The sequence below is a fragment of the Ambystoma mexicanum genome, chromosome 2p (genome assembly GCF_040938575.1).
Source record: "Ambystoma mexicanum isolate Mex_15411 chromosome 2p, UKY_AmexF1_1, whole genome shotgun sequence".
Classification (NCBI taxonomy): Eukaryota; Metazoa; Chordata; class Amphibia; order Caudata; family Ambystomatidae; genus Ambystoma; species Ambystoma mexicanum.
The window spans coordinates 630,983,858-631,010,985 of NC_090923.1; the positions used below are offsets into that span (position 1 = coordinate 630,983,858).

The 27,128-nt window shown below is 46.2% G+C and overlaps 1 protein-coding gene across 2 annotated transcripts in view; it reads right to left on the minus strand.

Annotated features, from left to right (window-relative positions):
• TRAIP (TRAF interacting protein) overlaps nt 1-27,128 on the minus strand; it is a 535,773-nt gene that overhangs the window by 157,114 nt on the left and 351,531 nt on the right. For both annotated transcript variants that reach the window (XM_069644161.1, XM_069644162.1), the window contains exon 10: nt 26,075-26,163. In XM_069644161.1, coding sequence (XP_069500262.1) covers nt 26,075-26,163 — 89 coding nt within the window. The remainder of the gene's footprint in view (nt 1-26,074; nt 26,164-27,128) is intronic.

The following is a 27,128-nucleotide window of genomic DNA, read 5'->3' on the forward strand; positions in this document are numbered from 1 at the left end:
CTAGAAACCTACATATAAACTAACCCAAGAGCACATGGCAAAACACCAGTTGCTGGACCAAGCACAAGTCGGCTTTCGAACCGCAAGAGGAACAGAATCGGCACTCCTATTGATCTGGGACGACCTGAATACAAACGCGGATTCCAACGCAACCTTGGAAGCGATTCTGCTCGACCTTCCGGCAGCATTCGACACAGTAAGCCATGACACCCTCATCAAGAGATTAGAAGAGCTAGGTATAACCGACTTGGCACTACTCTGGATAAAAGCATTCCTAGCAAACAGAACAGAAACTGTCTGGATAAAGCCGTTCAAATCTGCTCCGCAAGTTAACGGCTGTGTAGTACCACAAGGATCCTCACCATCACCACTGTACTTCAACATCTACAAGACTCAGCTAATCAAGATCTTCAAAACATACAATCTTGCGTGCTACAACTACGCAGAAAAACGCTCAAATCATCTACAAAATCGAAGATGCACAAGAAGAACACTCAACTCTAGGAGAACGTCTGAAAGAAATCTATGACTGGACGAACGTCAACAACCTAAAAATCGACCCAGGAAAGACCAAAATCATGATTATATCTAAAAACCAAGAGAACACCACCTACATACTGTGGCCGATAGAAACCGCACCCACACCATGAAAAACCTGGGAGTCTTAATGGATAATGTACTAACAGAACCGCAAGTAAAACGCAATAATTAAGAAATGCTTCTTCCTCCTTCATTCAACAAAAAGAACCCTACCATTCCTGTCCTTCAACCACAAATCACTGACAATGGTTGCCCTCATCATGTCAAGAATCTACTACGCCAACAGCTGCTACCTCAGAATGCGGGAACACCTGCCGAAGAAACTACAACGCATCCAAAACGCAGCGGCTAGACTCCTCCTCAAACTATCTAGAAGAGATCACATCACACGAGTGCTAAAAATGCTACATTGGCTTCCAACCAAACAACGTATCACGTTCAAAACAATGTGCATAACACACAGGGCAATCAGCAGCCAGGGAGTAGAATTCCTACAAAAGAAAATAACCATCTACAAGCCGACGAGACTCCTTAGATCAAGCAATGAAATCCGCCTAGAACCAAAGAAGCCATACACCAGGAAAAATCTTGGGGGCTCCTCTTTCTCGCACCTGGTGGCAAAAACCTGGAACGACCTCCCTAAAGAAATAAGAAATACCAAAGACCACCTAAAATTCAGAAAACTACAAAAACCTGGCTCTTCAACACCTCGGAACCAGACGGAAGCAGCTGAAACAATAAAACCGAAAATGCAAAGAGAAACAATTGACAGAACCCATGAGGGTACAGATAACACCTAGAAACACAGTGTGTGTGCACCTTGGTGATGCTTCTCCCTGCTTCTTTATCTACAAGAAATCTACAACCTAAGCGACGGCTGGAAACCAGTATCCAGATTATACAGCCAGATGGTGGACAGACCCAATCCCCGCAGGTCATCGCTGAAAGAAAAATAGGAAAAGGACCTGGGAACCACTGTGACCGAGAATGAATGGGACAGGGTACGATACTACCCCAAAGAGGTGTCCAGAAATGCCAGGTTCAGACTGATATAGTTGAATGTCCTATACAGGACCTACATGACCCCACACAGAGTACCAGCTTTAACAAACAAGCCCGACCACAATGCCCCTGGTGTGGCAGCGATGAAGCGTACATGACCCACATGTTCTGGACCTGCCTCAAGGTGCTTGGCTTCTGGACTAAAATCGAACAAACCTGCAGGAAAGCGGGAGTGAACAAATATGAATGTACCCCAAAAGAATGCCTATTAGGCACATACCCCAGATTGAGCAAACACATCGTAAAAATGTTGTGCATCCTGGCAAAGAGAGTGATTGCGATGGCATGGAAATCGCCCGGGGTCCGAGATACGAAACCTGGATCAAAGAGATGGTCAGATGCGGAAACCAGTGCCTGGAACGCAGGGATCACTAGAGAAGAGGGGGCCATAAACGCTACGTTTGAATCGTGGAAAGCCCTAATAAGAGACATGCTCTTCTCGGCAGATCACAAACCCCCCTGAACACACATGTACCACTCAGCACAAACACGAAGCAACACGCATAAGGCACAGACTGCACCCCCCCACAAAGACCACCCCAGACCAACGACCCCAAACCACATAACATCCCACCACCAAAAAAGGAAATGGAAACGATACAACTACAATGCAGCCAGAGACCAGGCACTGTTAACTGTTGTTTAATGTTCACGTTAATTAAGAAACAATAGTCGCTCTATTTTGATAAGACTGTAATATTATGCACTTACACACTATATGTTTAATGAAAAATGCCAATAAAATACTTTAAAATAAAAAACTAAAAAACTAAGACACAAGCTAGTAACTAGAAGACGGAATACACTAGGCCGACATACACAATACTCTAGCAGTATTCCTGGAGATATACTGACTTCCTAACAATTAACCAACACACACACACAACAAAATCATCCGAGACATAGGTATGGCGATTCACTTGAGTCAATCCCGACATCCTGGTAAGGACTGAACTATACTGCGTTGCACTCAGACAGAGTTATGGGCATAGGTCACAAATAGATGGATCCATGGGACCAGCTTGCTTCAGGCACAGACTGAGATGTAGGGGCTGGCCAGAGTAAGAAAAATAGATAGAATTGTAGAGATTAACTAACACAACATACGGACAGAGAGGCGAGAGACAGCCTTGTCTTGCTGAAACTAGATCAATATAAGGAAATAATTTTGTCTACATCTTGAGACACAATATGATTGCGCATTTCTCCAGACAACAATGCCAATAACCAACCCTACTAAAACCTCACCCCTCCTCACACACTTCTTGCACCCTAACTAAACACAACCCTACCTCTTAAACTGCAGCAACCCGCACGCACTTCACCACAACAACAAAAACACAAAGCCTTACACAACAGCACACGACGGACTGACTGGATACCACACCAAAAAGCTCAGCGAACAGTGTTAACCGAACTGAAGCTGCCAACAGCACATCACAGCTCCCTTGCGCTTTCTCCAAAATGTTTCCTACTAAGGCGCTCCTAATCTACCCCCCTTTTCTTGCAGATCCACCAGAGCGCCACGGGGCCCCTATGGTGGCGATAGTGCGCAGTATAAATATCCTTTAACATTAACACATCCTTAGGTACCATCCTAATAGGGAGACAAATTACCCATATACCAAAGAACATTATGAACTTCTGAGGAGACACTTTGACACTGTCCGTGCTCAAGCTGTACAGTATAGAGCTCTGGGGGCTGCACCCGAAGGAAATAGAGGCACTATTTTGGACTGAGATGCAAATAACACAATATGGCATTTTAGCAGAACACGATTGGCCAGGCTACATGCTAGGGAAAGCCATAGGGGTGGAGAAGAACTTAAGCCAGCCTTATCAGAAGAGCTTGAAGAACACTTAGTGAACACTTATGCATCCTTGTGGGCTGTTTTAGGTGTAGCACAATTAATCACGAAACATGTAGGACAGGACAATGAATGCCCTCTGCATATATTGGCAGTGTTTGCAATAACAAAGCCTCAGACAATATCCAATCAAAGCATGGGTTATTCCACATTTAAAGTTAATAGTGGATCAGTTATTAGAGTACAACAGGCAAGTCCACACAACATATCACTACTTCTAGTGTTCAAGTCAGGTGGTTCATATAGACTAGTAATTGACTTTAGGATTCTAAATGAGGCTGTTCAGAAAATGTGTGGTTCAAGTCTTCTGAGTAACATACGTAGATATAAATATACAACTATGTTGGATTTGGGAAATTGATTTTTTGCACAACCTTTGGATCCAGAGAGCTATATGCACACAACAATAAAATTCAGGGGGAAACTGCTTTGTTTCACGAGACTCCCCCAGGGGTAAATAAAATAGTCCTGGCAGGGTTTGAAATTGCTAGGAGCTGCAAGCTATTTAGCTCCTGGTTGTAGCCAAAGGAAGCCTGAATAGCTTGAAACCAATCCAGGAGCTACTTTTCACTCCTGGGGCAGGTACTGCCATACAAACCTAGCTATGTGATATTAATTATGCATATTTGGGGATGTATACTAAGGACGATGAACATACTTAAGGGGACATTTGGAACATATGGGATAGCATGAAACGGACACAAAGTTGGAGTTTGTATCTTGCGCAAAGTTTGCTTTGCTGAGCAGTCTGTACTAGCTTCTGGTTCCCCAGATGTAGTTCCTGCCTAACTAGTTATGCCAGATACCCAGGAGCTGATTTTTGCTCTTAGTCAACAAATCCCAATTTCAATCCCTGCTGGGATATTCTCAAGTAGAATACAATCCCTCTTGGAAGGCATTCAGATTTGTTGGACATATGTAGATGACATGTACTGTACAGATGATGATTTGAAGGAACACTTGGAGAAGATGCATTTGATCAGAAGGACACTAGCAGCTAAAGGCTACATTTTCAATTTTACAAAATCTAAAATAGCCCATAGAGAAATCTTATTTCTGTGGGTTTCATTAACCGATAAGGAAACAATTCTGTTGTATAAAGTGCCTTACAAATATGCAATAAATAAAGGGGACTTGCACCTCAATTCCCGGAGCAATATGCACACTTGTAGAGCGAGCGTGTATTTAAGCAGTTACAGGCTATACTTGGTCTTCAATTTTGGATGGTCAAACCTTGCAGAATATGCAGCATTAGTGAAACTACTAGATGCCCTGTTGAAGCCCAACTTCCATCCATCAGACTGGACGGGGGAGCACACGCATGTTGCACCAAGTTTACCAGCAGATGACTCAAAACAGATAAGGACTTAGAAGTGACATTGTTTCCTGGTCCGAATGAGTTTACATACGTAATATGTAACCATGGAGAGAGAGAATTCCAGAGCAGATGATTGCTCCAGAGGAGAAGATTCTGGCTGCAGTTCATATAATAGTGCAGAGGGAATGCACATTAGCTGCAAACAAAGTTAAGCACATAAATACACCATTAGTGCAGTTAGAAGCAGCTACACGCTCTAGTATTGCCAATGCAAAGGTACTAGACTCAAGATGGTTACAATGGCTTCCACGCAGACAGCAACAAAAATAAGAGATCATTACAAACCAGACCCGTCACAGATGTAAGAATTGAAATGGTCCTTAAAACCAGAAGCAGATGTAGCAGTACTAGATGTAGTAGATATCCCACTTTGGATGTTTGCCAATGTCAGATACTGTGATGGGAGTGCTATTCCAGCAGTTGGAACACACTCTAAATATTCTGCTGCCTCTGCTGCTCTAAAACAGTCATTCAACCATAAGAATGAATGAACACCTGAACACCTAAACAAAACATTTAGGGGATACATCAACTCAGGTCGGTGAGTTACAAGACCACCTCCTTGCACTGCGACAAGTTGGTCCATAGGCACACTTTATTTGTGTCGGATTCAGACTATGTAATAAGAGGTTCTAATTTTGACCTACAATGATGGCAAGTAAATTCATTCAGAGATTTTAAAGGCAAACAAATACTCAAAAACAACTTTGGCAAGACGTATGGGACATCAAGAAGGCTAGACCTCTCATGTGTTATGCATACATAAAGCACACAAAGAATTCTGTGCACAGCGCAGGCAATGCATTTGCCGATCTGTCTGCAAGTCAGCAGACTATATGAATGGGTAGTGGCAGCATTAACACGCTCTGCTACATATATATAGCGGAGGACACAAAAGCATGTTTGGATGGAAATAGTCTTAACCCACAAGTGTTCCCTACTAATTATACCGACACTATAAAAGAGAATACGATGATGGTCACTATCCCTAGGTCAAAGGGAGGCCCTGTTGACAGGGTTATATCAAATAAGCAGGATCGATTGAAAAGAATCTCTGCAGAACATGCAAGTGTATCCACAACCCAGAAATGAAAGACGACACAAAGTTGTAGTTTTCTCAATGTTTGCCATATTTATTAAAAGTAAAGAGGGTGGGGGAGATAAACGCCTACTTGTCCCTATCCTAATGAGAATATTCCTACCTAGCAAACTAAAACTAAAGAAAGATGACCTTGTGTCCAAATGTATCTGAACCTCACACTACATTTACAACCAAAGTGAAAAAGGTAAATGTATCGGATTTCAGTTCAACGAAACTGTGCAAAAGTTTAAAGTTATAATTCTCACAAAGAACTCTTTGTGACCAGGGCTTGGTTCCCTTCCCCTGAATACATTCCGGAAGACTTTTGAAAATGTTATGATTCAACAAAGTTATATTCAGTTCAATGAAAAAAATATTCTCCATCCAATTTGTCCTATAACTGGATAAAGTAAATGTCTTTCACAAAACACTTGTTTAAAAACAAAGCAATTGTTTCTTCCACAACCACAATGATTCTTCCGGTGAAATACTTTTGTTAGGACAGCACACAAAAAATGTCTTGATACTTTTTTCAGGACAGCACAACACATGTTTTGTTATACCACGGTTTGTCAGGATGATAAAGTTAATAGATTCTTTCCACAACACTGTTTTACCACAACCACATTTCTTCAAAGCAACTGTTTCTTTCCTGGTTTACTCACCTGCCAGGAGGAAAAACTCCTACTACTGCAAATGGTCTCTTCTGCTAATGCTAATATGTATTCCAAGGTTCTCCACACAAATATCACATGTAAGGAGAGTTGCAGAATGTATGCACGTTTTTGTAGACTCTTGACTGTTGGCAATGTGGGTTACAGGTTTCCCCAAGCTGATATCTCATGAAAGCAGAATTGCACCAGTGTTGCCTTCTTATCTCTTCTTTATATTTTCTTGTTGCCCTTTTATTCTACTTGTTCAGTATTCAAAACTGTCTTTTACTGATTAATATTCTGCTCACAGCACCTCTGGGTTCTCACTCTCTTTAGGCAAACTCAACGGCTTCTTTCTGCTCTCTGCGCCACTCCTTGATGCTGCGGTGAAATATCAGTGAGGACAGGCCTTCGGTACCCTTGTCACTTGCATGGCCCTTCTCTGGAGCTCCACCGGCTCGGTCTGGTCTCTGCGTAGTCCAGCACACCTGACCGACCCACATCGGGTCGGGAGCACATCCTCCATACAGCTGGGCTTCTTTCCCCACTGCCGCCTGCCACGTTTCTGCTTCCTGCTGTGCGTACTCTGCAAAAACGCATGCTTTCTCTTCACTCATCGGCTTCTGCTGGCGCTTTCTCTTCAACTTCTGCTGCTTTTCGTCCTTCAGTGGCTGTCCAGACTTCATCAGTCGTTTTCCTGACTGATTCCGCAACTCTCTTGTACCTGTGAATGATTCCCACATTTAAATGTCCTGCTTGGTTGACTTGAATTGAAACAACTAGACTGCATGGTCTTTTTAGTAGCACCATTGATCATTATTAACTCTTTGTTCCTCTTACTAGTCCCAGTACTGTAGGCATTACGGGGCTTGAAGTTCATCAAGTTTTTAGGGTTTTCATGTTTAGTTTTGATTGATATGTGAACTGAATGTGATCAGAGATGGATATGTTATGTGAATATGTGCTTTGACATTGGGGTTAGGACTTCTACCTAGAACAGAATCATGATAATTAGAAGAGGTCACATTTCATTAATGGATTCCCAAGGTACAAAACATTCGGTTTAGGTGACTTTTCATAAAATGATCTTTGGGTTTTCTCAAGGGAGGGAACGGTGCAGTGACAGCATGCCATTAGATATTTGGGAATGATAGGATCCTCATAAGAGGAGGAACCCAGCATGTCTTCTAAGGGAGTCACCATTTTACCCCGACAGCCATCTCCTACATTGCAATCCTCTCTCATGATTATGATCAGGTAGAGGCTGCCTTTCCCTGGCCACAAGGGGGAGATTTTAGGTTGGGGGTTCAGTAATGACTCTGCAGCACTCATAACAGGTGTTAGCTACTACACAACTCTTGCACAGATATTGCTGGCCAGGGCTTAGTAAAGAAGTACGACAGTACATAGCGAACTGCTACATATGTTTGCAGACAACAGTGGACAATTCCAGAAAACCACCAGACAACACACTAATAAGGACAACAGGGTCATTTGAACACATGTATAGGGACCACATAGGTTCACTGATAGATGTCAACAAGTTCAAATATCTGTTGGTCGTGGTAAACTTGTGCACAAGCTTTACATGGTTAAATCTCCAGAAGAAAGCAGATTGTAAGGAGATCATAAAAGGATTGCTGTCATTAGAAATCCTGTAGAAGTCATAAAGAGAGGGTCGCTAATGGATATTAAAAGCATGGAAAAGGCTGAAGCCTGCAGTTTAATACAAGTCTAAGACCCACACTTGAAATTAAGAGACGTGTGAACTTTTTTCAACTGGCAGGAAGGAATACCAGGTATTTGAAGTCTAGGACTCACACCAAAGTTGTGTGAAAAGAATCCTAAGGAAGACTCATGCCCTTGAGATTGTGAATTGAGTGAACTGTGTAAGAAAGCCCTGGTAGGAGAATTCACCAGGAGGAGCCACGTCTGTAAAGTAAATTTCAAATATCAAGAAGGGGAAGTTAACTTCTTGAGTTACAAAGAATTTAGTTATATTTTTGGAACTTTTTTTTTGCTGGAAAGAAACCTGGGTAATGGAGACATTCCAAGGAACTGTGAACACCATGTAGAAACCTTTTTGTTGGCATAATACGTTTTATTGAACTTGAACATTTGTGCACTGTTCAAGCCAAAGACATTACCTGTAGCACCTTAGAGTTACTTTTAGAACGTGAGGGACAGAATAGGATTTCAGACACGACATTTTGCTTTGGATATCTTGATATCGACAGAACCTTAGCTTTGGTTGAGGTAATGAAATACCTCTTAGAGCAAGGACAGTGAGGCATTTTCCAACTCTCTTATTATTTGAATAAAGTCAGTAACAATCAACATGACTGCTCTGTATCTGCGTCTTATTCCTGGTTCATCACAATAGGTTCGCACCAAGAAAGTGTGACCGGGTCAGGGGCTTAGGAGTGAGATCAAGGGGACATGAGCCTCCGTGCCATCCTCTGTCGCAAAATGCCTCCCAGCACTTTTTCTGGTCAATGTTTTTTGATTTCAGAACTCTACTCCCTGGCTGCTAGCACACCATGGTATTGCCCCAGTTTCCCGGCCCCTCGACCATGCAAGAGTTTACTCCTCCCCTTCCCGGAGCAGGGACAGTTCCCATGGATACCACCACCTCCATCCCCCCAGGACATTGGTTAGGGAGGGGTGCTGCACCTGCTAAATACAATTGCGGTTAACAGGAAATGGGCTACACCCTGAGTTCTTAGATGATTAATGGACACATACACCAGAGTGAATTTTACAGGGATCCTAAAGAGGACCCTGCTTTATTTATGATGCTCACATATGCTAACCTTGTTGATCCCCTGGCGTGAGCAGCAACTAAATTCTGTACCTGCTAAGTCAGCTCACCCCTACTTGGAGGGGCCGCTAGGACCCTTCGGTTGAGTCTGATACAACAGACACCTTATCTACGCTCAGGTACCACCCACATGGAGTCAGGCCAGAGGATGGCCTCTGTGAGTGGTCCCATCTTGATAGGCGGCCTCAGGCAGGCCACCACACTATCTCGCTACCTCACGCCTGGGTACCTACCCCCTCTATCTTCTTAATGTCTAAATGTATATTTAACGTCCTACCCCTACTTAAGTGTACATAACATTCCCTTTCTAGATAACCCCCATTCTACTTTTCCCTACATAACAATACTTAACCATATACACATACAATGACATATATACACTGACATTCACCATACATACAACATAACACTATTTAAACAGTAGGTCACAATGGTGGGGCTTCTGCAGTCAGCCGCCCCCTTACCAGTACCTTCAAGGGCTGTCTATGGTGAACGTGGCACACTGAGGGCTGGCTGCCAAGCTGATGAAGGGCTGTCCGGGGGCCTGTCCTCCGATATATGGGGTCCTGACCCCTTTTATTTCTTCAGGGTGGCCCCATCCACCACATGGGGCCACCTGCGCTCTGCATGAGTGGGGGTCCGCCCACCATCACAGACACTCTGTGGCCTCTTTCATTCTTCTGGGTGGCCCCATTTGAGTGGGGGACACCCACGATCACAACTGCACCCACAGCCCTTTTATATATTCTGGGTGGGCCATGTTGGCTGACATCCATCACAGCCCGGGCGGCCGGGCTGGCCCTAGCATAAGCAGTTTGACCCCCTGGTTCACTCTTTAGGGGGCTCCACACATGCCCGCTATGCCCAGTGGGGGGCCACTCCAGGCACCGGCTCCCAGTTAAGTCTTTTTATCCTTCTCTGCTGTCCTTTTCTTCTCTTTATTGTTAGGTGCTGCCCTGGGGGGCAAGCACATAGCCGCTAATAGCCGTGCTATGTAGGGTCAGAGGCTACAATCGACTTTGTAAAACTGCTGAAAAATGAGGTGCTTCGTGGGGTTTTTAACGCCGCTCACCTGCATAACCCAGCTCCTATGGAAAAGACAGGCACAGATTCTCCACTAAGCCTTCTCCCTCTGATCGTCTTTGCATCAATTTCCACTCCTGCTTCTTCCTCGTTCTCTCCATCTATTACAACTATTACTAAGCGCAGGTCTCTCTCCAAACTCCTCAACTACCTCTCTGACCTGCACCACTCCCTCAACACTGAACTCACCTTTCCATCCACCGAAGAACCCTTTACTAGATTGAACATTGCTCTTCATGCTCCCTTCTCCCACTACACCCTTACTACACTCAATCCTAAATCCCTTCCACGGCTCTAAATTTCACCTCTCATCTGCACCCTGAAAACAATGCAGAAAAAGCTTTGCACTTGGCAAAGGTCAAGACACTCCTCTGATCTCCAACTCTAGCTCACTACTGTTCAAAATGATTACTCTACTCTTGACTCTCGCAAACGTGACTCTCTCTCATTTCGTCTCAATTTTCCCAACATAGGTGCCTCCAAATAAATCTCAACTCCATTCTCTCACCTCCAAAACCCACATCCAACTCCTCTCCTCTCTCTACAAATGATCTTGCTCTCTACTTTGCATCTAAAATGTATACCATTCACAATACCCTTGCTAATTACCATCAATCCCCTCCTCACTTTTCACCACCATTCCTACCCTCATCTCTCCCGCTATGTCTTCCTTTGTACCCAACAACCCTGATGGGATTGTTGCCCTACTCCTCAAGGCAAACCCTTCCTGTGACCCCACTGACCCACTATCCCCGCACATTGTGAAGCATAGCTCCCAGAGTTGCTCCATATCTTACTTCCCTTTTCAACTCCTCTCTGGACAATGCCACTTTTCCCTCATCCTATAAGACAGCTACTGTCATACCTCTCCTTAAGAAACTTGATCCAGGTCCGAACAGTCCTGACACTTTTCGCCATGTCTCTTTTCTACCAATCTATTACAAAATCCTAGTGAGAGTAGTAGTCAATGAACTCACCGAGTTCCTTGATACTCGCAACTTCTGGGACCCTGTTAAATGTGGCTCCCGACCTCTGCATTCTACCAAGGCAGCTCTCCACACGTCACGCAAACCTTTACTCTATTCTTATTCTTCTCAAACTATCTGCTGCTTTCGATACTGTCGACCATTCTGACTTTCTTTCTACATCCTCTCTCCTTGGCATCAGAGATCAGGCCCTCGCTTGGTCTGCTTCATACCTTGCCCCCAGGTACTTTCACCTCCCTACTCACCCCCTTACTGTTGGAGTTCCTCAAGGGTATGTCCTTCGTGCACTCCTCTTCACTCTCTATAATTCAGCTCTTGGCACCCTGATCTTCTCTTACGGCTTTGCTGACGACACTCAGATCTTGTTCTCCTTTCACCCCTTATCCAACAAGCTGTTGTCAAAAACCTCAAGCTGTCTCTCTGCCATAAAATATTGGAAGGCATCTCGCTCACTCATGCTCCACTCCACTAAAAATCAAGTTCTCTATTTACCTGACAAACAGGCCATCTATTCCTCTCCTCCTCTTCTGACTGCCTTCCTTACTCTGCTTCTGCTGGCAACCTTGGTGTCATCTTTGACTCATCATACAACTTCAAGCTCTTAATCGCCAAAACTGCCCCTGCAGCCAGACTCAACCTCAATATCAGAAACATCTGTCATCTTCTTTCTTTCAATACCGTTAAACAGCTAATCTCCCCCTTAGTCCTTTCTAGGTCTGAATACTGTGCCAGCCTCCTCTATGGCTTTCCCCAACTATGCTTTTTCACCTCTGGACAAAGTCCTCAACTACGCAGTACACACACTTTTCAACCTTTCTTGCTTTACTTATACCTCTTCTGCCCGTTGCCAGATGGATGACTATCTATGAAATAAAATGCTAAGCATAAACGACTTCTATACATCTTCAAAATTATTCATGGACTCACGCCACCCTACCTATCGGGTCATCTCACTCCCTCCTCTTCCTCCCTTGTCATGATCATCCTCAACTAACTTTCACACCGCCCGAGCTCCCTGCGCACCCTCTCTGGAATGTTCTTCCTCTCCCTCTCGGTACTACTCCAACTCTACCACCATTTAAATCCAACCTCAAAGCTCTCCTTTCTGAAGAATATGTATCCTGGTACTCTACGCACCTGCATCGCACCGTTTTCATCTCTGCCAACCCCTCATGGACAACCCTGGAGCACTTTTCCATCAACCCTCCATCCTTAATTCAGCACTTTCTCTACCATCCTGTTCCTATGTGTGAGAAACCTCAAGGTGTCTCCCTAACTAGTCCACAGGGAACTGTCATCTAGGTGGCCAGAGCACGGCTATAGCTATTGGATCCAGTTCCTGGGGGTGGACCAGTGACGGAGGATCACCTGATTGGGGTCCTCGGGGAGTGGAAGTGGGACACCAACAGGTGAGACGCAGTATTCCCCTTCTCATAACCCCTCTACCCCAACCTACTACCTAGGATACTCAACCTCTCTACCCCCCCTTTTTCAGACATGAAAACTTTCGCCCATCACGAAAGCCATTTACCCGACATGTCCCAAAGGTCAGGCAAAGTCAGGCAATTGACCAACATTACACACACACACACACACGCGCGCACGCACACACGCGCGCACGCACACACGCGCCTTTTCCCTTCCTAACATGGATAAAAGGTGGTGCACAAGAGCATAATACAAGCAAGGCAGACCGCACGACGGGAGAGCTAACTCAAGAGGAGAGGAGGAGAAAGACTGATTGAACAGAGAGGGTGACAAGGAGAGAAGCGACCTTGCCCTTTCCGACTGAGGCCCGTTAAATTTCCACAGGAGGAATGGTTTAGACTGCGAACAATAGCCAGCGTGTGCTACAGCAGATGTCAACGGTACACAGGGCCCTCCTCCACTGATAACCAAGCCGGGGAGAGACCCTTGTTACCATGGTACCAACCTTGACTCCCGAGAGAAGGAAAGCCAAGCGGTACATCACAGCCGGTGAATTGAGGGGAGAGCTGATAAGAAACCGAAATGTGTTGAACGAAAAGTAGCAAACGGCTAATTGAACTGTGAAATCACCAAGAACTATCGATACTTAAAAGGGGAAAACCAGCAACAGAGGTCCGGCACCAGGTGGGTGCTCACTCAGGAAGCTCTGGGCGATTACCTGATTGTTAAAATTACCATTACCAGAAGAGACTTAACCACCAAAGGCCCTAAGTGCTGAGAGCCGAACTGTTGACTCCTGCTTATAAAGTTTGAGCGTGTGATGTGCTCCAGAATCTTACATTGTCCCGTGCTTAAAACGTGAGGAAGGGAGAACCCCCGCTAACGCATCCAGACTTATTATTTGTGAACACTTCCTTCTTTCTTATGAACATTATCCCACACTTTTGTATTTAGCATAAGGATTGGCAATACGTTTTTCTTAGTATAGGCCCTTTTATTTTGACACAACGCTACCAGGACTGCCTTATTTTTTGATGGTCGAAGCTTGCTCCCATCTTAGATTTAGGTTTAGATTAGGCATTCGTCCAACCAACCTATACAGATTAATAAGCACCCTTGAACTGTGATCACTTGGTACTGTCTTTAATGTTGCCAACCTGAGTTCCTTACATATGTCATTCTGTCTTGTCCTCATCCTTGGTTTAGGTGTCCCCCTTCCTCTGCAACATCTGTTCTTCAAGTCACATTTGCTCACCCCATTGTAAAGGATCCATGTCCTCTGCTCGGTTATCAATGGTAAATTCTGCAAGCCTTTTTGTACCAAAAATGCATTGCATTTCCTGCGATTTTTTATAAAAAATGTAAGATTAAAATAAAGATAAAAGGAAGACTACTTCTGCAGAGGAGGAGACATCAGGAGGCCAGTTTAGAGTTCTAGTCCCTCTTAGTGGATATTTGGCAAATTGTAAGAGTCCACAAGTGAAATACGATAGAAAAATATAAACTGCCACCAGCCCAGAGGGCGCTAGAGAGCCGTCCAAGATGGCGGCCTCCCTGTGAGCTCCGCGGAGCTCCCCTAAAATCCTGACTAATCGAAGCATCTGTGGTGTGCAAATTGTCCACAGTCGCCTCCGGTCTGTAGCCAAGGCGAATCCACACAGAACGTGGTATTTCATCCGTCGACCCTCAGTCACCAAGTCCCGGTCCCTCGACGGTGAAGAGCTCCCCCCCTCCCCATCCCTGTGCGAGCGAAGCACAGTCACAGGCCAGGAGCTGAGGAGCCCGAGCGAGGAAGACTGCTGGCAGCGGAGCGGGCCTGCGACACGAGGGAGTCGATCGAGCGGCGCCGGCTGAGCCCCGCCGGTGCACTGGCCCCCCGGCGGGCAGGGGATCGGCGGGTGCAGAGCTGCCGAGACGAAGGAAAATCTTGCAGAGTCCTGGGAGAACCAACACGGGCGAGCAGGCCGCGCCGGAGGTTTCTCCGAACACCGCCGAAGAACAGGTACATGCGCCCCGCGCACCCTCGCACGCGTGAAAGGTCCCAGGTGGCTCCCGAGTGACATTCAGTTTATGGAAAAGCGCAGGGGCGCAGGGATCCACAAGTCCAGGCCCACATGAACAGTAAACACAGCGGAAAGCCATATTCAGGCTGGCGCGACCCGGGGTCTACAACGGGCGCGCTGCTCAGCCGATAGCAAGCTGTATATAACGCCCACAGAGGATCGGCGGGCAAACCCAGTGCCCCCGCTGAACCAGAGATTTGAAAACCTCACCGCCCGCGTCGATTCTGAACATTGTTGGTGCCCGGATGCGTGCGCCCTGAGCGCCTTTACAAGCACTCACTCGCAAAAGAGACCCCATGTGAATCCCTGATACCCCCGAGAGGCATCCAGCACGTGAAACACTGCCGGAACTCGAGGAAGCATAATATACAGCACAGACTGTGGCCAAACGGCCCAAACCGGACCAACGGCAAGGCTTACAGCGCTGCAACGACCCGGGGAGGTGCGCCCTGACCGAAAATCACAGCGGGTAACCAAAATCTAAGCGGTGAGCTCTGGGACATCCTGCAGACCCCCTACTCGACAGACCTACACGGTAACAGCCGAGATCAAGCGGTTACCACCGTCCACAGAAGAACGGCAGGCGAACCCAACATCCCTGCTGAACTCGAGACGCGGAAAAGACACACCACCCCGCACAGCCTTCAAAGCAACTACTCCGAACTCCTCATGAAGCCCGGTCAATAACGCGCCTCCCTAGAAAAGTCACACTGCTGGAGAAACGACAAGCCGGGCGCCCCTGGACCCCTGACCTGCCTTCCTCTGCCCCCTGGCTCCCACAAAGCAGGCACCAATGGCGACCTCGAAGAAAACTGACAGATCTCAAAAAAAGCTGAACTTCGAGAGTAGCTCCACGACTAAAGCAACCTCCTCGAACAGCAGAGCGCAGTCTCCCATCCAGGTTGCAGCCCAGGATGAAGAGGAGGCCCACGGGTTTGACATCAGGGAAATCCTCCTTGAACTTAAGGCCGGGATTGGAGGTTTGGGAAGCAAACTCAACGCACTCTCCTACTCCAGCACCGGCTGGACAAACCCGCTGACAGACTGGAGACAGTCGAGCAGAGAGTGTCTGACCTCGACGATGGTGCAGCGGCCCCGACATCCAGAGTGGCCTCCCTGGAAGTGCAAATGAAAGCAGTAAACACGAAGAACGAGGATTTGGAAAGCCGCTCTCGGCGCAACAACATCAGGATCATAGGAGTTAGGGAACAACAACTCACCGCGAAAATGGAAGACTATGTTGAAAAGTTATGTATGGACCTCTTTGGTACAGAGATCCTGTCCAAACTGTTTGTCGTGGAGAGAGCTCATCGAGTTCCCAACGTCAGACCGATCCCAGGGGCAAATTCCCGCCCAATCATAGCGAGACTGCTCAACTACAAGGATCGAGATGCTATTCTAAGGGCGGGCAGGGAAAAGGGGGATCTCCAATACTATGGTGACAAGATACAGTTTTTCCCCGGACTTCTCCCAAGCAGTCCAAGTGCAAAGAAGATTGTTTACAGCAGTGAAGCGCAGGCTACAAGAGAACCAGATCCAATATTCCATGCTCTTCCCGGCCAAACTCCGTATTCAACACGAGGGCAGGACTCCGTTTTTTAACACCCCAGAGGAGACAAGCGACTACCTAGATCGCTCCGGCTGTAGACCCGCCACACTTAACGGAAGACCACAAAGGGGCGACAGACCTAGAAGAAACCCGCCGTAAAATGTACCTATAGGATACCCAAAGTGGCGGCACAAGGCTTCGTGGTTGCCTAGAAACAACCACCACAGATCAATATTGCATCCGAAGAAGGGAGCCAGCCTCCTCTTGGAGGGCCACCTGCACCCCGAGCACAGCAATGCTAGTTGTACTGTTAACACGGGATTGTTCATCACGGGCCAGTTGGGGGTTGCCCGTACAGGGGAGGGAAGTTAGCTCAGCAAAACCGCCACAACCCGCATACCCCCGTTCCACAACAGTCACACGAAGACCTATGTACTTAACTGTCAAGTCCTCCCTTTTCCTCTATGGAATGCGACTCCAGTTAAACCTGCGAGTCCCGGCTCGACATGATTACATTGACCCCTCTAGATGGCATCAGCAACGTTGAAAATCGCCACCTGAAACATACGTGGCGGTAACCAGTCTACGAAAGTGAGGAGAATTCTTCAATATCTTCGAAGACACAAAATTAATATAGCGATACTCCAAGAGACTCATCTGCTGCCCTCGTCGGAACAACACTGGGCCAGATCATGGGGATGCCATCGGTACTTCTCATCCTACTCCTCATTCGCCAGAGGTGTCGCGATCCTGATCGACAAGAGAACTAATTTCAGCTTCATTGAGTCAAAGAAAGATACTGAGGGGAGGGCCCTAATGGTGAAAGGAATAATCGCGGGGAAAGAGGTGGTAATTGTGAACTCGTACGCACCGAACACAGACGGACCTGATAATTTCAACTGGATAATGTCCCATCTAGACGTGACCAACGCGACGACTGTGGTGTGGGGTGCGGACCTCAATTCTCCACTTGATCCCAGGCTCGACAAATCCCATAATACATCGGGAAGCCCATCGAAGGCCAGTACTCAGGTTCGAGAGATTTGTCAGACCTTTAATCTATCTGACATGTGGAGAAGACACAACCGAGACAGTAGGGACTACACCTGATCAGCCGTGCACAACACCAGTTCCAGGATCGATTATATCATGGCATCCTCCCATAGCCCATTCAAATGGGGAGCGCGCCATATCCTCCCAAGATCTTACTCCGACCATTCGATGGTTGTGCTAGAGGCTACCCTGGTGGGCGTCGCAGTACCTGGCCTCAATTGGCGGTTCAAACCCGGATCACTCACAGACGCCGTATTTGCAGCAGAACTGCGACAAGAAATAATCTCTTTCCTGGAAATCAACCAAGACTCAGTCGAATCGGCATGTACCATCTGGGAAACGCTCAAGTGCTATGTGCGAGGAATTTGCCTGGCAAAAGAAAATAGTTTATTGAAATTGATCCGGGGGAATTATTCAGTAAAGAGCTTCGTCTGAAGGAACTAGAGCACAAACTCTCCAATGCCCCAGATCCATGCACTCAAGCCGAGCTCAAAGAAGAACTCTTGGGGTTCAGGGAGACAGTGGACCGAGAATTGAAATTCCTGAGTCACAGGCAACAGATCAGACAGTACGGAGAAGGGCAAAAACCAGGTGCACTGCTGGCCCGGCTACTAACGATAGATAAAGTTCCATCCCGCATTGAATATATCGAGGATGCGCAAGGTCAGAAGGTTTACACAGAAGAAGAGATCTCCAACACATTCCGAGAATTCTATCAAAACCTGTATAGCTCAAAAGGTGCTTCAGATCCCAACACGATACAAGAGTACCTCAATGACACTGAACTATATTGGGTGAGTCAAGACCTGCGCGAACCCTTGAACGCGCCCATTTCACTCGAAGAAATTCAGGCAGCAATCAAATCTTTGCCTAACACCAAAGCCCCCGGACCTGATGGACTCAATGGTGAGTTCTATAAAGCACACGTGGAAATGGTGGCCCCCCCTTCTTCTTCAAGTCTATGGAGAGGCGGTGGAGCGAGGGAAACTCCCTCCCACGATGCGTGAGGCTAACGTGATGATGTTGCACAAAGCTGGCAAACCTATAGAAAATTGCGCATCGTACAGGCCGATCTCACTAATTAATTTAGACAACAAAATCCTAGCTAAAATTCTGGCGACCCGATTACTTCCCTTGATGCCAGCTCTGGTGCTGGGCGACCAAGCCGGGTTCATCCCAGGGCGTAGTACAACTTATGGCATTAGGAGACTATTTGTAGTCATTGAGGCCCTGGACCCGACGCAACAGGCAATAGCAGTTCTGCTAGATGCCGAGAAGGCGTTTGATTCAGTAGAATGGCCCTTCATGTTCGCAACACTAAGGCAGATGGGTTTGGGTAACTTCTTCCTGAAACTAGTAGCTCTGTTATATAACGAACCACGCTCATACATCACCCTAGGGAATACCAGATCCACAGAGATCACACTAGAGCGCGGAACGAGACAGGGTTGCCCACTCTCAGCCCTTATCTTTGCCCTGGTGATGGAACCCCTGGCCTCGAGGCTGAGAGCCGAGCAGCTATGTCGGGGGTTAAAGCTGGGTCCTCACAGATTACTCGTCTCCTTATATGCTGACGACGTCATGCTGTTTGTCAGTGACCCACAAACCAATCTCAACCCTGTAATGCGAGAGGTGATAAAATTCGGGTTAATGTCAGGCCTCAAAACCAACCACTCCAAATCGATAGTGTTGCCCCTGAACCCCTGCACTTCAGAGTTTGCAGATGACCACGGGCTTAAATGGGAAAACTCGAAGGTACGCTATTTAGGGATCAATATGTCACGAAGCCATCACAAGATATTTAGAGACAATTATGTAACTACACTGCAGCTTTTACAAGAACGTATCCAGAGATGGAAATCTCTACCACCGACGGGTGGGGCAGGACCTCACTGACAAAAATGGTTATTCTCCCTAAACCTCTGTATCTCTTTACGAATATCCTGCTACTCCTCCCCAAATCCTTCTTATCAAAAATCAAGAGCTTGATCCTAGAGCTACTATGGGCGGGGAAACCAGCGCGGGTAGCGTACACTTACACTACCGATATCAAGCGGAGGCCTGGCTCTCCCCGATATAGAGAAATACTACTGGGCAGCCCAAGCCCAATTCCTAAGTCACTGGTATTCAACCCACTACATCAGTCCACATGTGCAAGTGGAACGGGCCCTAGCTTCCCCCGATCTGTTAGCTGCAGTCATAATGAGCCACGTTCCCGTGCCGCATAAAACGCTGAACACAGTCCTATCCACATATGCGATATGGAAGAAGATCGCTAGCGAATACAGAGTGGCTATATGATTTTCCCCCCTGTTACCGGTAAAATTCATCCCCGGCATCCCCCTCACGAATGAAAGAGTATTCCTGATATGGATAGATAAAATAGGGATAAAATTGCTGGGAGACCTCTTCCCAGAGGGCACCTTTCTAACCCCTCAAATGGCTAAAGACAGAGGAGGGAACACATCCCTGGATGTCTTTCTCTATTTTAGACTCCGCCACACCCTTCAGCGGTTATTCCCCACATTCCCTAAGCAACCCCCTACATGGGATCTGTTACATAGCACGATTTTAGCACAAGGTGAAGGTAGACTGGTGTCAACTCTGTACAAAACTCTGTTAAGAGACACCCGGAAACTTCAACCTAAAGTGCAACAAAAGTGGGAATCGGCTATCCAAGAAACGATTAATGAGGAAGACTGGGCCTATATTCCTCGACAGACTCAAAAGGTAGCGCTAAATTCTCGATATAAGCTAATACACTTTAACTTTGTGCACCAAACATACTACACCCCAGTCAGGAAACAGACACCATCCGGAAGCATCAGCCCATTGCGAGAGATGCGCATTTGCCAACGCTGATTTTCTTCACCTGGCATGGGGCTGTCCTGGCATTCAACGCTTCTGGACTTCCGTTATACAACTAACATCCGACATTATAGGTGAGCAGATGACCCCCTTACCGCTGGGACCGCTCCTCGGCCTCACTAAATATCTACAGCCAGCGTCAGGCAAGTTGGCGGCACTCCTCATGGTGCTAGCACGAAGAAGAATTGCTATGTCGTGGGGTTGCGGCCCACTCCCCAAGATTGTGGACTGGGAAAGGGATATAACATACTGCCAAGACATGGACACCGAATTCATTCGAACGCTGCCTTTGCATGCACGCCCTCCCGACATCTGGGGGCCATACATCACTTATCTGATGAACAACGCTGAAGCTTCAGACTCGGACAATCCGAACCCCTAGAGGGAGGGGCCGTGGGATAAGGGAACACAAGGACAACGTGGAAAGCTTTCCCTCCAACTCAGACAAAGGATGGAGGCAACCAAAGTTACAGTGGACACGAGGGATAGGGGGCGGAAGGGTGGGGGAACTATTGTTGGGATTTGTATTATGAGGCTCCCTGTTGGAGCACTGTTTATTTGATGCAGTAAAAAGTCAAAAAATAAATATGATTAAAAAAAAAAAAACTGCCACCAGCCCATCTTGGACACATTGCATTTGTAACCACAAAGTTACAAATGAAAATGTTAAGGATACAAAGTATCCAAACTGCACTTATCTGTAATGTGGGGTGTGCAGCTTTATAAATACAAGAAATCCACAAAGTCTCTCAGCACTGCTAGTCTTATCAACTGAACAATTTCCCTGGCACTCTCAATCCCCTCTCCTTCTCCCCCCCCCCCTCTCCCTCTGAGGCACTTCTCCCTCTGCTTCCCCTCTCGCACTTGTGCGATTTAAATGACAAGGCCTAGTAAGATCATTGTTTTGTCCTCCTTGTCTTGCCTAGAAACACTTCTGTACAGGTGGAGGCTGCCACCTCAAACTAATACTTATCTATAGTGTCTCTATATCTGTAATCAAACTTAACTATGTCCAATTAGTTACTATGGTCAAAACATTTGAAACTTCTACACACTAAATGTATTAGAGATATGTACCCGTTTACATGTTAAGTATATTTGTTCCTTATGTGGTACTGAGGATTTTTAAGTATCCCTGCAACCACTAATACTTAACTGTATTTTTATACTCATTCCTGTATGAGAAATCATTGCAATTAATTTCTGTAATGCAAGGAAGGCATGGTATAAATATTAAAAACAGAAACAAGTGACTGTTACGCTCACCTGGTATCCACAGGGATGCCACCCAGCCCTGGTTGGATGATTTGCACTCTCGAACCCTCTCCCGGTCACTTGGCAAGGACTCTGGTTAAAGATGGGTCTGCAATATCAGAGAGCTGGATTCAATACCAGATTGTCTTTACATTTTCCCACCTCCCTTAGCCTCAACTCCTTGGGCCTTCTCCTCACCTTAATATTGTAAAAGCTGAATTCTCTGTCCTGCTCCTCGTGGCAGGGGCGTTTAGATGTGGGGGCGAACAGCGACCAAGTTACTTCACTGGTGCAAGCCCCCTGTGGGAATCCAGGCCTGCTGCGACTCCGTAGGGTTGCTGCTTTGCAGTCTTTATATGCAGTTCTTATTTTCCTCTTAGTTCGAATAATAATGTCTTGCTTCTTTTCTTTTAGGTATGGAAAGGGATTTTGGTGTTGTCATGCAGTTTGAAGATGAGCATGGGCCGGTAGGCGAAAGCGCGGTGTGCGCGATGCTGTCCGGTGAGTAATGCGCCATGCTGTCTGGTGAGTAATGTGCAATGCACGGCGCTGTTTCGCCTTTTCTATTGCTAACCTGTGTCTTTTCTCTCCTTGCAGGTCACGATGTTCCTCGCTGAGCGCCATGATGTTCCAGCAATGATACTGACCAGGAGAGGACTACCCAGGTAGGAATTGTGTGTCTTTTTTCGTTCGGGAGGAAACATTAGTAAACGCTTATTAATGCCGTCTTTCTTCCTCCTCTTTCCAGGTTATGGTATTCCAGGATGCATGCAGTGCCGGATGATGGAGTTAGTACCTTCAGGGGAGTGGAAATGAAGTCGGCGATGGATTGAAGACAGGATACTATTCCAGGTAAGTTTCGTAGTGTTCTCTCTCTCTCTCTGCAGGTCCTTGGTTTCAAGTAAACTGGCATCAAGGAACTGGACACAGTGAGCGTTACGCTGCCCACAGCAGAATAACACAAAGTGTGTTCTGCTGTTTGGGTGTGGTTTAAATAGTCTCAGGTAAAGTAGTCCAGGTAAAATAGTTCCAGGCCTGTCACACCCAAAGTAGTCCAGGTAAAGTAGTCCCAGGCCTGCCACACCCAAAAGACTAGACTGCATAGCTCAGTTCCTTGTAACTGAGCTATGTGTGTGCCTCCATGTTGGCTGAACCCCCCACCCCCCGAGTTAAATAGTCCCAAGTAAATAGTCCCATTCTAATGTTGGTCTTCATGATGGTTATGAGCCTGGTGCCAAAGGCGCCAGGACTGACTCCAAGAGAGTCTTGGATAAGGTTTTAAGGCCTTTGACCTGGCCCTAACTGGACGGCTGACTTGCCAGTGAGGGCCAGGGTTAAGGGTCATGACAGTGACCACAGTTCAAGGGTATTTATTGAACTTCAATTGGGTTTACAAAATGCCTATCTAATCCTAAATCTAAAGATGGGAGCAAGCTACGACCATCAAATAATAATAACGCAGTCCTAGTGGTGTGTTGTCAAAATAAAAGGGGTCTATACTAATAAACCTATTGCCAATCCTTACATATAAATGCAAATAGTGTGGGAAATAATGTTATGCAAAAGAAAAGTGTTCTAGAAATGATATGTCAGGATATTCAAGCCATTGGCCTCCCTTTCCCACAGTTTCAGCACAGGACAAGATGGCACACTCTAGTTTAGCACAGTCTCTGTCGTCTCTAGTACAAGGGTGCAGTTAATAACTTCAACATCATCGGCATCTGTGCCAAAGTCTCTTTGCCATTCGAAGTCTCTTCTTTCAGAGGGCCTAATGCAACAAAGTTAATTTCCTCTATGTATTTCACATATACACAATTAAGGTGATTTACCATCACCCTGGATCCCCCTGTGCCAGGCTCGGATCCACTTTTGACACAAAATCTTCAGTCTCCTTCAGCCGGTCTCAGACTAATTTGTCTACTTTAACACAGAGCTTTACATTGATCGTCCTCTCCTGGGCTCAGACCAACTTTATCTACTTTGCCATCAACCTTCTTTACAGTATCAACATAGAAGACTTCATTGTGCACAGGATTAAGCTTGACCCGTTGCAGGGCCACTTTGATTCACAATCCTTTGCCACTCTCTCACTCTTAGCTGGATACCTTAGAGACCTTCGATTGAGCACACATGCAGTGCTGGACCACACTGTCAAAGGTATTGTATCTTGGTATCAAAGTTCAATCACTCATCTGCACTTCAACTTTACTTGCGTTGGTTACCACACGTGTTTCATACAATGTTCATTCAAGCGCTCGCCAAACAATGCTGCTGCTCGCAACCTTGGCTTCAACACAGACCGGTCTTGTTTCGGTCTCCCCAACTCGCTGTGTTGATTTCACTGTCGCTGCTTTGTTGTTAGCCCGAAAGACAGTACCACAGGATCTGGTGATTCTGCCTGCCTCAATTATGGACGCGGGAGGGCCCCAGGTACCTCCTACACACAATGCAGGATTCTATAACCTGGTTTTCTGGTCTTCCGTTTTCTATTCTCGGCACTTCGTGAAAGTAATAGTTCCTTGTCGAAAAGGTCAAGAGAACTTCCCCTCCTTGCAATCCCCTTTTATTTAGCCGTCTTTCTCATCGTGTTAAACTGCCATCTTGGAACTGCTGTTTCCTCGTGTGCTTTGACTCGCTCAGAGTGTGCTCTTGTGCTCCACCTTTTATCCGTGTGGGAAGTGTAATGGTCAGTAATTGCCTGACCTTGCCTGACCATTGCATCTGAGCCAAGTGTGTTAGTCCGTTTTCTCTTGTCACGGGCGGTCTGTGAAAAAGTGTTTGTGAATGGGGGCGGGGGTTGATTTCCTAAATATTCTACCTGATACGATGGGGTAAAGGTGTTACAGGGAAGGGGATACCTATGGTGCCCCACTCCCACTCCCCGAAGACCCCTCACCCAGACGATCCTCTTGCACTGGTCCACCCCCAGGAATGGGATCAAAAAGCAATGGCCTGTGTACTAGCCACCTGGATGACAGAATCCCCCGGGACTAGTGAGTGAGACACCTTCTGGTTTCTCACAGTAAAGGCACAGTAGTTAAGGCAGTACTAACCTGTACCATTTTTTACCTACTGGCTTTAATTGGGAGTTGGGGCAACCTTCTGTAGATATTTCTCAACATGGCTTTATAATGAAGAGCATACATTTCTGGAAATCCATTGTGTGGACTCACCTATGTATGCCATATACACAGACTGCCTCATTCACCAGAAAAGCAGAAGATTTCACCAGGAAAGGCATTCCATATATGGCAATTCCAGACCTAGGATGGCAGGAACAGGGCCAAAGAACAATATGGCCAAAGGAGAGGCAAAAGTCTCATGGCATGGCCCTTTTAGAGTTCTAGCACCTCGTATCTATGACCACTAGCTGTACCTTCTACAGTGCTCTCTACTTCTGAGAGTGGAACCAGACTGCTTTGCAATGTTTACCACCGAGTTTGGACTAACGTGGCATAACCCTGTACACACACTAAGGTTGATCTTGTGGTGAGGGGTTCAAGAAGGCTTCAGAAACACCCCTTTAACTAAGCCTGGAACTGCGGAAAGCTATTCCGGTTTCGGTCACAACTTAAATGGAGGGGCTATCCCATAGAAAAAAACATGGCTCTGAATCAGCTTCTTTGGAGAACAACAATTAGTACGGTTGATGGCTCTGAAGGGAAGGATGGTTGCCAAATGAGTCACCACTAGTGAAATGTCACATGAATGGTAAAGCACTAGTTTCCTTTATAACTTATAATAATTTATATAAATAAAAAAGGCTGCCAATGTAGCTCACTTGAGCAGCATCACTCATGTGGAAATTCGTAAAGCAATTGCCATGGAAGCTGGTCCATACTTTCTGCAGGGACTAGCACTTGTTACCAGATGACACATATAGGCCGCCCGTTTGTTCTAGGCAAGGTATAACCTTTGAGGCAAGATATGAAAACAGTTCTTAGAGCCGATTGGTGTTTTTTTTCTCTTGCGTGAATGATTCAGATCAATGCCAGAGAAATCCTTAACTAATGCTGTCCACCCTTGCAGTACTTGTACATGGTACTTTCTACCAGAAGCCAGTAGGTGGTAAGATAGCACAGCGACCTGAGCGCTCACCGCTATCTGTGTGTAGCAAGCGGACTCCCAACAGGGCCAACTCAGCCTTTCATCCTTCCGATGTCCATAAATGGAGTACCATGCTGTGGGATGATAATATCAACAGTTAGTCAGCGCTTTGATGCCTCTGGGCGAGTTAGCGCTATATAAAAGCTTTATTATTATGTCGAGAGAAATTACTGAAGCATTATAATTCGAACATGCATGAAGACATGCTGCTTTAGGGATAACAGATATGCATTTGTATGGAGGTGAAGGAGAGTGGTGATTTACTACTAGGTGCACAAACCTCTCAAATACCAGACGGCTTATGGCTTCATTCGTCTCCGTTGGGGTGCTCAAGGTCTTCTGCAGGAACTCCACCTTCTTCTTCAAGCTCTTTGGGGGGGAAAAAGGAAAACATATCTGAACCTGAAGCACAAATCCTAGCTCTCCACCTTTTACTCTTTAAAAGCAAGTAGATCTGCAGACCCCAGAAGAGCGGTGCGCTTCTGGGTTAGTAAACAAAACCAGAGCCCATCCCACCGATGTGTAACTGCAAAGACCCAAAATCCTGTATTTGACAGATACATCAGCATAAACACAAAATAATTTTAACATGGGTATTATCACCCTCGTTCCAATCCTTTAGCCTCAGTCTTTGTATTTATTTGTATTTATGTAATAAGACAGTAAGGAGAACTTCGAAAAGAGGCATTAAACAGGAACACATTTGGATGGCCGGGCAATTCCATGGCAGGGTGCCTTACAATAGCACAAGAGTAGCAATGGTCTATATAGATTAATAAGGTGTCAAGGGCACATCACATATGATTGCCTAAAGTGTACATAGAACACTCTAAAGCGTCTAGAGTAATTAAATACATTCGAGGACTGCCTGACAGTATACAGGGGATGGAAAGAAAGGGGATTTAAGTGTGGGAGTTTACAAGATGCCAGCTCAGGCACACCTTCAAGAGAGGACGTAACCTTTTAGAGCAATTTTGAAGTCTGGCAAATTGGAGATGGATTTATTGTCAGGGGGAAGGAAGTAGGGCGAATAACGAAAAACGAGAGATGAGAGGCAACATGGAGTGCGGGGAGCATAAGGGTTGAGGAGAGATGCATATTGCAGAATGCAAGGGGCAACTAGACACAGCTGGAGTTAACCTGATCCAGGGTGGGGGTAACGGTTGGAAGTCATCAACAGATTTGTAGATTAGGAGGAATGTAATTTAAGATGGAGCAACTTTGTGGACAACCATCGTACCTGGAGATAGTGCACAGAGGTGGGCGAATATCATGAAAGTGCAGGTAGCAAAGTGGAGTATTTTGGAATGTGGTGTAAAGGAGTAAAAAGGCAT